Source organism: Bufo bufo, chromosome 2, assembly GCF_905171765.1.
Source record: "Bufo bufo chromosome 2, aBufBuf1.1, whole genome shotgun sequence".
Taxonomy (NCBI): Eukaryota; Metazoa; Chordata; class Amphibia; order Anura; family Bufonidae; genus Bufo; species Bufo bufo.
In genome coordinates, this window is record NC_053390.1 from 841104019 (window position 1) to 841116942 (window position 12924).

Below are 12924 nucleotides of genomic sequence, written 5' to 3' on the forward strand. Positions count from 1 at the left end.
CCATTATATATATATATCTGATGTGTAATAGTCACACAGGTTATTACATTATATATATAGCCCTGTATGTGATATACATGACGGCTCCTCCATTATATATATATATATATCTGATGTGTAATAGTCACAGGGGTTATTACATTATATATGGAGCTCTGTATGTGATATACATGACGGCTCCTCCATTATATATATATCTGATGTGTAATAGTCACAGAGGTTATTACATTATATATAGAGCCCTGTATGTGATATACATGACGGCTCCTCCATTATATATATATCTGATGTGTAATAGTCACAGAGGTTATTACATTATATATAGAGCCCTGTATGTGATATACATGACGGCTCCTCCATTGTATATATATATATATCTGATGTGTAATAGTCACAGGGGTTATTACATTATATATAGAGCCCTGTATGTGATATACATGACGGCTCCTCCATTATATATATATCTGATGTGTAATAGTCACAGGGGTTATTACATTATATATAGAGCCCTGTATGTGATATACATGACGGCTCCTCCATTATATATATATCTGATGTGTAATAGTCACAGGGGTTATTACATTATATATAGAGCCCTGTATGTGATATACATGACGGCTCCTCCATTATATATATATCTGATGTGTAATAGTCACAGGGGTTATTACATTATATATAGAGCTCTGTATGTGATATACATGACGGCTCCTCCATTATATATATATCTGATGTGTAATAGTCACAGGGGTTATTACATTATATATAGAGCTCTGTATGTGATATACATGACGGCTCCTCCATTATATATATATATCTGATGTGTAATAGTCACAGGGGTTATTACATTATATATAGAGCCCTGTATGTGATATACATGACGGCTCCTCCATTGTATATATATATATATCTGATGTGTAATAGTCACAGGGGTTATTACATTATATATAGAGCTCTGTATGTGATATACATGACGGCTCCTCCATTATATATATATCTGATGTGTAATAGTCACAGAGGTTATTACATTATATATAGAGCCCTGTATGTGATATACATGACGGCTCCTCCATTATATATATATCTGATGTGTAATAGTCACAGGGGTTATTACATTATATATAGAGCCCTGTATGTGATATACATGACGGCTCCTCCATTGTATATATATATATATCTGATGTGTAATAGTCACAGGAGTTATTACATTATATATAGAGCCCTGTATGTGATATACATGACGGCTCCTCCATTATATATATATCTGATGTGTAATAGTCACAGGAGTTATTACATTATATATAGAGCCCTGTATGTGATATACATGACGGCTCCTCCATTATATATATATCTGATGTGTAATAGTCACAGGGGTTATTACATTATATATAGAGCTCTGTATGTGATATACATGACGGCTCCTCCATTATATATATATATATCTGATGTGTAATAGTCACAGGGGTTATTACATTATATATAGAGCTCTGTATGTGATATACATGACGGCTCCTCCATTATATATATATCTGATGTGTAATAGTCACAGGGGTTATTACATTATATATAGAGCCCTGTATGTGATATACATGACGGCTCCTCCATTATATATATATATATCTGATGTGTAATAGTCACAGGGGTTATTACATTATATATAGAGCTCTGTATGTGATATACATGACGGCTCCTCCATTATATATATATCTGATGTGTAATAGTCACAGGGGTTATTACATTATATATAGAGCCCTGTATGTGATATACATGACGGCTCCTCCATTATATATATATCTGATGTGTAATAGTCACAGGGGTTATTACATTATATATAGAGCTCCGTATGTGATATACATGACGGCTCCTCCATTATATATATATATATATATCTCTGATGTGTAATAGTCACAGGGGTTATTACATTATATATAGAGCCCTGTATGTGATATACATGACGGCTCCTCCATTATATATATATATATCTGATGTGTAATAGTCACAGGGGTTATTACATTATATATAGAGCTCCGTATGTGATATACATGACGGCTCCTCCATTATATATATATATATATATATATCTGATGTGTAATAGTCACAGGGGTTATTACATTATATATAGAGCTCTGTATGTGATATACATGACGGCTCCTCCATTATATATATATATATCTGATGTGTAATAGTCACAGGGGTTATTACATTATATATAGAGCCCTGTATGTGATATACATGACGGCTCTTCCATTATATATCTCATGTTATATAATAGGATACCACTTACGTCCATGTAGTTGACTAGCGGCTCCGTCACGGCTTCCTGATCCTCGGGGGCGTATTTACTGTAGATATCCTGTGACAGAACTTCTCCCAGACGTCCATGTTCTTGTAGAGTCCTCCTCAGGGACTTACTTCTGATCAGGGGGACACTACAGACATATAATATAGTAATTATTATACCTCTATATAATGGCCAGAGATTCTGCCTGAAAATGGAGGAGGTTTATGCTGAGAGGTCACTTCCTGTAACTTGTTCCTCTAAAGTCTCCAAGGCATCGAGTTCACAACTTGTTACAGGGTCCATTTACAACCTCTGATTAATGACTTCGACCCCCCCCCCCCCCTCCCCCATTTGATACCACTCAGTTCCAGGGCATTTCCACCACACATATAGAGAACTGTACTGGGAAGATATTTAGTTTTATGACCTCCACAGGGCCCACCCCCTTAACAGTGCCCTCTGCAGAACCCGCCCTTTTACACTGACCATAGGTTATAGTCCCCTTAATTGTGACCTCCACCATTCCCACCCTTTAAACAGAGACCTCCACAGCGACTGCCCCTTTCACAGTGAACTCCACTGTACCCCGCTGCCTTAACAGTGACCTCCACTGTACCCCGCTGCCTTAACAGTGACCTCCACTGTACCCCGCTGCCTTAACAGTGACCTCCACTGTACCCCGCTGCCCTAGCAGTGAACTCCACTGTACCCCGCTGCCCTAACAGTGACCTTCACTGTACCCCGCTGCCCTAACAGTGACCTCCACTGTACCCCGCTGCCTTAACAGTGACCTCCACTGTACCCCGCTGCCTTAACAGTGACCTCTACTGTACCCCGCTGCCTTAACAGTGACCTCCACTGTACCCCGCTGCCTTAACAGTGAACTCCACTGTACCCCGCTGCCTTAACAGTGACCTCCACTGTACCCCGCTGCCTTAACAGTGAACTCCACTGTACCCCGCTGCCCTAACAGTGACCTCCACAGTACCCCGCTGCCCTAACAGTGACCTCCACTGTACCCCGCTGCCCTAGCAGTGAACTCAACTGTACCCCGCTGCCCTAACAGTGACCTCCACTGTACCCCGCTGCCCTAGCAGTGAACTCAACTGTACCCCGCTGCCCTAACAGTGACCTCCACTGTACCCCGCTGCCCTAACAGTGACCTCCACTGTACCCTGCTGCCCTAACAGTGACCTCCACTGTACCCCCGCTGCCTTAACAGTGACCTCTACTGTACCCCGCTGCCTTAACAGTGACCTCCACTGTACCCCGCTGCCTTAACAGTGAACTCCACTGTACCCCGCTGCCTTAACAGTGACCTCCACTGTACCCCGCTGCCTTAACAGTGACCTCCACTGTACCCCGCTGCCTTAACAGTGACCTCCACTGTACCCCGCTGCCTTAACAGTGAACTCCACTTTACCCCGCTGCCTTAACAGTGACCTCCACTGTACCCCGCTGCATAAACAGTGACCTTCACTGTACCCCGCTGCTTTAACAGTGACCTCCACTGTACCCCGCTGCCCTAACAGTGAACTCCACTGTACCCCGCTGCCCTAACAGTAAACTCCACTGTACCCCGCTGCCCTAACAGTGAACTCCACTGTACCCCGCTGCCTTAACAGTGACCTTCACTGTACCCCGCTGCCCTAACAGTGAACTCCACTGTACCCCGCTGCCCTAACAGTGAACTCCACTGTACCCCGCTGCCTTAACAGTGACCTTCACTGTACCCCGCTGCCTTAACAGTGACCTCCACTGTACCCCGCTGCCTTAACAGTGACCCTACTGTACCCCGCTGCCTTAACAGTGACCTCCACTGTACCCCGCTGCCTTAACAGTGACCTCCACTGTACCCCGCTGCCCTAACAGTGACCTCCACTGTACCCCGCTGCCCTAACAGTGACCTCCACTGTACCCCGCTGCCTTAACAGTGACCTCCACTGTACCCCGCTGCCCTAACAGTGACCTCCACTGTACCCCGCTGCCTTAACAGTGACCTCCACTGTACCCCGCTGCCTTAACAGTGACATCCACTGTACCCGGCTGCCTTAACAGTGACCTCCACTGTACCCGGCTGCCTTAACAGTGACCTCCACTGTACCCCGCTGCATAAACAGTAACCCCACAGTACCCCGCTGCCTTAACAGTGACCTTCACTGTACCCCGCTGCCTTAACAGTGACCCCACAGTACCCGCTGCCCCTTTAATAGTGGCCTCCACATTCCCCTCCTCCCTTAACAGTAACCTCCACAGCGGACGCCCCTTTATTTGTGAACTCCACAACACCCCGCCACCTTAAGTTACCACTACAGCACCCTGCCCCTTAACACTGACCTCCATTGCGAACCGTCCCCTTAACTGTGACCTTCACTGTTCCCTGCCCCCTTAACAGTGACCTCCACAGCGCCTGCCCCATTATTAGTGACCTCCACAGTACCCCATCTCCTTAACAGTGATTTCCACAACACCGTACCCTCGTAACAGTGGCCTCTACAGCAATCTGCCCCTTAACACTGACCTCCATAGCGGACCGTCCCCTTAACTGTGACCTCCACCGCACCCTGCTCCCTTAACAGTGTCATTTACAGCGCCCTGCCCCTTTAAAGGTGACCTACAGCAGTGAACAAAAATAGCTGGGTTGTTATGGAAACCTGCAGTAGAACTGTGTGTATGTGGAGAATAAGAGCCTGCGAGCTTCTATTGGCTGATATGGGTCATGTGACCGTGTGAAGGCAGTGGGGATATGAAGAGAAAGACTTGCATTCTCCTATTGGCTAATGTAGGTCATGTGATGTGCCATATTTGTGTGGGGGGGGGAGGTTTCTCAGGAATGGGACGTGCTAGACAGCTGAGACCCAGCACCTTCCCGGACACCTGTTGTACCTGTGTGCCAAATTTCTTGATTGTAAATGTGACAGTGCGGATTCCTTTAGCGGACATACAAACATACATACAATCAGCTTTATATATCAGATACTGACCCATAGGGAAGATAAGTGACATTTCCCTCCTGTACCCCCCCCCCCACCTCAAGAACCTCTGTCCTCTCCAGATTCCTCCTTCCCCTTCAAACTCCTCTGTCCCTCCAGACCCCTATATCTCCTTCAGACTTATCTGTCCCTCCAGACCCTATATCTCCTTCAGACTTATCTGTCCCTCCAGACCCTATATCTCCTTCAGACTTATCTGTCCCTCCAGACCCCTATATCTCCTTCAGACTTATCTGTCCCTCCAGACCCTATATCTCCTTCAGACTTATCTGTCCCTCCAGACCCTATATCTCCTTCAGACTTATCTGTCCCTCCAGACCCCTATATCTCCTTCAGACTTATCTGTCCCTCCAGACCCTATATCTCCTTCAGACTTATCTGTTCCCCCAGACCCCTATATCTCCTTCAGACTTATCTGTCCCTCCAGACCCTATATCTCCTTCAGACTTATCTGTCCCTCCAGACCCTATATCTCCTTCAGACTTATCTGTCCCTCCAGACCCTATATCTCCTTCAGACTTATCTGTCCCTCCAGACCCCTATATCTCCTTCAGACTTATCTGTCCCTCCAGACCCTATATCTCCTTCAGACTTATCTGTCCCTCCAGACCCCTATATCTCCTTCAGACTTATCTGTCCCTCCAGACCCTATATCTCCTTCAGACTTATCTGTCCCTCCAGACCCCTATATCTCCTTCAGACTGATCTGTCCCTCCAGACGCTATATCTCCTTCAGACTTATCTGTCCCTCCAGACCCCTATATCTCCTTCAGACTTATCTGTCCCTCCAGACCCTATATCTCCTTCAGACTTATCTGTCCCTCCAGACCCTATATCTCCTTCAGACTTATCTGTCCCTCCAGACCCTATATCTCCTTCAGACTTATCTGTCCCTCCAGACCCTATATCTCCTTCAGACTTATCTGTCCCTCCAGACCCCTATATCTTCTTCAGACTTATCTGTCCCTCCAGACCCTATATCTCCTTCAGACTTATCTGTCCCTCCAGACCCCTATATCTTCTTCAGACTTATCTGTCCCTCCAGACCCCTATATCTTCTTTAGACTTATCTGTTCCTCCAGACCCCTATATCTTCTTCAGACTTATCTGTCCCTCCAGACCCCTATATCTCCTTCAGACTTATCTGTCCCTCCAGACCCCTATATCTCCTTCAGACTTATCTGTCTCTCCAGACCGTATATCTCCTTCAGACTTATCTGTCTCTCCAGACCCTATATCTCCTTCAGACTTATCTGTCCCTCCAGACCCTATATCTCCTTCAGACTTATCTGTCCCTCCAGACCCCTATATCTCCTTCAGACTTATCTGTCCCTCCAGACCCCTATATCTCCTTCAGACGTATCTGTCCCTCCAGACCCTATATCTCCTTCAGACTTATCTGTTCCCCCAGACCCCTATATCTCCTTCAGACTTATCTGTCCCTCCAGACCCTATATCTTCTTCAGACTTATCTGTTCCTCCAGACCCCTATATCTCCTTCAGACTTATCTGTCTCTCCAGACCCTATATCTCCTTTAGACTTATCTGTCCCTCCAGACCCCTATATCTCCTTCAGACTTATCTGTCCCTCCAGACCCTATATCTTCTTCAGACTTATCTGTCCCTCCAGACCCCTATATCTCCTTCAGACTTATCTGTCTCTCCAGACCCTATATCTCCTTCAGACTCATCTGTCCCTCCAGACCCCTATATCTCCTTCAGACTTATCTGTCCCTCCAGACCCCTATATCTCCTTCAGACTTATCTGTCCCTCCAGACCCCTATATCTCCTTTAGACTCATCTGTCCCTCCAAACCATATATCTCCTTCAGACTTATCTGTCTCTCCAGACCCTATATCTCCTTCAGACTCATCTGTCCCTCCAGACCCCTATATCTCCTTCAGACTTATCTGTCCCTCCAGACCCCTATATCTCCTTCAGACTTATCTGTCCCTCCAGACCCTATATCTCCTTCAGACTTATCTGTCCCTCCAGACCCTATATCTCCTTCAGACTTATCTGTCCCTCCAGACCCCTATATCTCCTTCAGACTTATCTGTCCCTCCAGACCCTATATCTCCTTCAGACTTATCTGTCCCTCCAGACCCCTATATCTCCTTCAGACTTATCTGTCCCTCCAGACCCTATATCTCCTTCAGACTTATCTCTCCCTCCAGACCCCTATATATCCTTCAGACTGATCTGTCCCTCCAGACCCTATATCTCCTTCAGACTTATCTGTCCCTGCAGACCCCTATATCTCCTTCAGACTTATCTGTCCCTCCAGACCCTATATCTCCTTCAGACTTATCTGTCCCTCCAGACCCTATATCTCCTTCAGACTTATCTGTCCCTCCAGACCCTATATCTCCTTCAGACTTATCTGTCCCTCCAGACCCTATATCTCCTTCAGACTTATCTGTCCCTCCAGACCCCTATATCTCCTTCAGACTTATCTGTCCCTCCAGACCCTATATCTCCTTCAGACTGATCTGTCCCTCCAGACCCTATATCTCCTTCAGACTTATCTGTCCCTCCAGACCCTATATCTCCTTCAGATATATCTGTCTCTCCAGACCCTATATCTCCTTCAGACTTATCTGTCTCTCCAGACCCTATATCTCCTTCAGACTGATCTCTTCCCCCAGACCCTATATCTCCTTCAGACTTATCTGTCCCTCCAGACCCCTATATCTTCTTCAGACTTATCTGTCCCTCCAGACCCCTATATCTCCTTCAGACTGATCTGTTCCTCCAGACCCCTATATCTTCTTCAGACTTATCTGTCCCTCCAGACCCCTATATCTCCTTCAGACTTATCTGTCCCTCCAGACCCCTATATCTCCTTCAGACTTATCTGTCTCTCCAGACCGTATATCTCCTTCAGACTTATCTGTCTCTCCAGACCCTATATCTCCTTCAGACTTATCTGTCCCTCCAGACCCTATATCTCCTTCAGACTTATCTGTCCCTCCAGACCCCTATATCTCCTTCAGACTTATCTGTCCCTCCAGACCCCTATATCTCCTTCAGACGTATCTGTCCCTCCAGACCCTATATCTCCTTCAGACTTATCTGTTCCCCCAGACCCCTATATCTCCTTCAGACTTATCTGTCCCTCCAGACCCTATATCTCCTTCAGACTTATCTGTCCCTCCAGACCCTATATCTCCTTCAGACTTATCTGTCCCTCCAGACCCTATATCTCCTTCAGACTTATCTGTCCCTCCAGACCCTATATCTCCTTCAGACTTATCTGTCCCTCCAGACCCTATATCTCCTTCAGACTTATCTGTCTCTCCAGACCCTATATCTCCTTCAGACTTATCTGTCTCTCCAGACCCTATATCTCCTTCAGACTGATCTGTTCCCCCAGACCCTATATCTCCTTCAGACTTATCTGTCCCTCCAGACCCCTATATCTTCTTCAGACTTATCTGTCCCTCCAGACCCCTATATCTCCTTCAGACTGATCTGTTCCTCCAGACCCCTATATCTTCTTCAGACTTATCTGTCCCTCCAGACCCCTATATCTCCTTCAGACTTATCTGTCCCTCCAGACCCCTATATCTCCTTCAGACTTATCTGTCTCTCCAGACCGTATATCTCCTTCAGACTTATCTGTCTCTCCAGACCCTATATCTCCTTCAGACCTATCTGTCCCTCCAGACCCTATATCTCCTTCAGACTTATCTGTCCCTCCAGACCCCTATATCTCCTTCAGACTTATCTGTCCCTCCAGACCCCTATATCTCCTTCAGACTTATCTGTTCCCCCAGACCCCTATATCTCCTTCAGACTTAGCTGTCCCTCCTGACCCTATGTCTCCTTCAGACTTATCTGTCCCTCCAGACCCCTATATCTCCTTCAGACTTATCTGTCTCTCCAGACCCTATATCTCCTTCAGACTTATCTGTCTCTCCAGACCCTATATCTCCTTCAGACTGATCTGTTCCCCCAGACCCTATATCTCCTTCAGACTTATCTGTCCCTCCAGACCCTATATCTCCTTCAGACTTATCTGTTCCCCCAGACCCCTATATCTCCTTCAGACTTATCTGTCCCTCCAGACCCTATATCTTCTTCAGACTTATCTGTCCCCTCCAGACCCCTATATCTCCTTCAGACTTATCTGTCCCTCCAGACTCCTTTGTCCTTCCTTCAAACACATTTGTCCCCTCCAGACTACTCCGTCCTGTACGGACTGCCCTTTACCCTCTAGACCTTTTTTTTATCTGCAGATTCCTCCTTAGGACCCTTCTGTCTACCTCCAGACCCCTCTGTGCTCTCAATTCTCCTTTCCCCTTCAAAGTCTTCTGTCCTTTTCTGGATTCCATTGTCTTCTCCTGCCTGCCTTCTCCTCCAGACTCCTCTGTCCCCTCCAGACTCCTTTTTCCTCTCCAGTTTCCCCTTTCTCCTTCACACTACTTCATCTCCTTCAGGCACTTTTGCCCCCTCCAGGCTCCTCCTTCCACCTCCAGACCCTTTGTCCTCTTTAAACTACACGACCCTCTCCAGATTCCTCTCTCTCCTCCAGTCCCCTCTTTCTCTCCCCAGTGTCCTCTGTCACCTCCAGACTCATGTTCCTCTCAGGAGTTACTTTTTTCCTCCAGACTGCTCTATCTCTTCCAGACACATTATTCCCCTTCCAGACTCATCTGTCCATTTCCATACCAGTTTTTTCAAACTCCACTACCCTCTCCAGACTCCCATTTCTCTCCTCCAGAATCCTCAGTCCCCTGCAGACTTCCCGTTCTCCTCCAGACACCTTTGCCCCCTCCACAGTTCTTTGTCCTCCCCAGATATACCTTTCTCCTCCAGGCACCTTTGTTTTCTCAGATCCCTCTGGCGCCTTCAAACTCCTTTTTGTCCTCCAGACTCCTCTGACATCTCTTAAGATGCCTCGGTCCTCTCTAGAACCTTTTGTTCAGGCAGGAGCTGTGGAGTCCCCAGTCTAGAAGCTCTGCTCAGACCTTGACTATGATTTACAGATGCATACATTATAATCTAGAAATGAGAGCATGCACAAGATTGATGCTGGTGCATTGCTGCTACTGAGGAAGTGTGGTCACCACAAAGTCTTCTCCATGACATGATGGAGACATGGACTGTACTTACTGCACTAAAGCTTGAGCAATGGTCACCGAAGCCAAGAGCAGCAGAAACCTCATGGTGTCTGGAGAGCGGAGGAGGTCTTCTCTAGGCTGGTATGATCTGATATGTTGCCCTTCATCCAGCCTTGTTCACACAAACACTCCCTCGCCTGCAGTAAACCAGCACAGAGCGCAGTTCATTGGCTCTGCAGAGCGTCCCATCAGATAATATTCAGCTCACACTTTTCATGGTCTGGAAGAGGCTTTCATGGCTGGGATCAGTGGTGCAGATTGAAAGATGTAGGAATATTCACCTCTTCTACATCGCCGGCTGCCCAGCTGTATATTTGTAGAGTGTCTATAGACATGTACATGGGTCAGAACCAGAGCTTCCAGACAGATTTAATACGGTTAAGGCATCGTTCACATCTGCACTAATGTGTCCATTATATGAGCAGAACCCCGAAAGTAACAGAAGCCTCAGATGAGCTGCATACTGGACACAAACGACCCCCAAGTGACCCCATAGACCAGGGATCAGCAACCCCGGCGCTTCAGCTGCTGTGAAACTACAACTCCCAGCATGCACACTTGCCCAGCTGTTCTTGCAACTCCCATAGCAGTGAGAGGAGGATTCTGGGAGTTGTAGTTTCAAAACAGCTGGAGTCCCAGAGGTTGCTCATCCCTGCCATGTGCGACACACGGCAATGGCCATGGGTCCCTTAAAGTAAATGTTTTTTGTGACGCCAGTTGCAGTGAAGCCCCTTTTTAGTGATACTGTGGTAGATGGTACCCAGGCGTAGGAATGCCAGAGTGGTCTAAATGTCCCTTAATGTTGGTGCATGTGTCACTGTGCTCCTACCTGAATACCCTGGAACCCAGGCATTGTTGTCCGAAGCAGGGCAAATAGGGGGAATAATTGAGGGATTTGAAGAAATAAATTGAGTCCAGACCTTGTGATGAAGTTCAATAACAGCTTTACTTGAATAAACGTTTCTCCAACAGTTTCATGCTTTGTCTTGGTTCCCAACAGGCGTTAGCATTAACTCTGGCAGGCAAACACACTCAACTTTGCTACATCTGGTGCTCTGTGGCTCTGCTCTGCTGACAGGCTGACTGAATAACTTTGCTTAACTGTCTGCTGCAACTTCTCTCTTTGTAGTCTGGCTCCAGATCTGTCCAGGGAAAACTTTCTTCTCCTGGCTTCAGAGGCTCCAAGCTGTGGCCTCCATATCCAGCAGAGCTCAAGGTGCTCTAGCTGGCTTAGTCAGGACCCGTCCAAGCAGGGGGTATTCTCCACTAACTAAACTCTTCCTTAGAGGGAGAGAAAAGAATGGAAAAAAGGTTCCATCCTCGGCAATGTAGCTCTGCCATGGTTGCTGCCACCTTCTGGTGAACCAGGTACATTACATGAACATTAACAGTTACATTGTATAGGACCTGCAATAAATGCATAAGATGGCACTGTGTTAGCCTATAGGAGACAGCAGTGGGGTGCGGAGTGGTAATGGCCCTCTGGGTCAGTACACATGGACTATAATGAGTTCTTGGTGGGTGTCCAACATGGTGGCTAGCATTTTACCTGGCTGTGGAGTCAGTAATTCAAAGCTCTGACACCTGTATCTTATCACAGTCCGGCTCCTCCAGAAATAATTCCTTAATTACAGATCCCTAACCCTAACTCGAGCTTCTTCTCACTGCAGTCTCCACTGCAAAGCACTGAAAGTGTTAATATCACTAGGGGGTGGGAGGTCCCATGAGGCTAGTCAGGGCCGGCTCCACATTCTCTGGAGACTCCATCCCCCTACAGTCAACCAGCATCTTATGTGCCGCCCTCAGAAGGAGAAGATCTACAGAAGGTAATGGCCGCTAATCTGGCTACAGCCTCCTCTGCGTGTGGTGGGAACACTGTAAGCTACAAGCTGCCCACCATAACCAAAGAACAGGAGGTCCACTGTGCAGAGACTGTACTCCTCCGAGGATCCTGTGGATATCATATACTTATATATCTGATGATAGAGAAAGTGCATTCCTTCAGGCCGGGAAAAGGGGAGACTAGCCAGTCTGATAGAGAGAGAAGCTAGCCTCCATATACCCAGTCTGATAGAGAGAGAAGCTAGCCTCCATATACCCAGTCTGATAGAGAGAGAAGCTAGCCTCCATATACCCAGTCTGATAGAAAAGCTAGCCTCCATATACCCAGTCTGATAGAGAGAGAAGCTAGCCTCCATATACTCAGTCTGATAGAGAGAGAAGCTAGCCTCCATATACCCAGTCTGATAGAGAGAGAAGCTAGCCTCCATATACCCAATCTGATAGAGAGAAGCTAGCCTCCATATACTCAGTCTGATAGAGAGAGAAGCTAGCCTCCATATACCCAGTCTGATAGAGAGAAGCTAGCCTCCATATACTCAGTCTGATAGAGAGAGAAGCTAGCCTCCATATACCCAGTCTGATAGAGAGAGAAGCTAGCCTCCATATACCCAGTCTGATAGAGAGAGAAGCTAGCCTCCATATACCCAGTCTGATAGAGAGAGAAGCTAGCCTACATATACCCAG

General features: G+C 46.7%; 1 protein-coding gene across 1 annotated transcript in view; it reads right to left on the bottom strand.

The window, feature by feature from the left end:
• LOC120991866 (pepsin A-like) overlaps positions 1 to 10603 on the bottom strand; it is a 126188-nt gene extending 115585 nt beyond the window's left edge. The window contains exons 1-2 of the mRNA XM_040420616.1: positions 10391 to 10603; positions 2282 to 2426 (exon numbers count right to left, since the gene is read on the bottom strand). Coding sequence (XP_040276550.1) covers positions 2282 to 2426; positions 10391 to 10443 — 198 coding nt within the window. The 5' untranslated portion in view covers positions 10444 to 10603. The remainder of the gene's footprint in view (positions 1 to 2281; positions 2427 to 10390) is intronic.
• Between the last annotated feature and the right edge of the window lie 2321 nt (positions 10604 to 12924).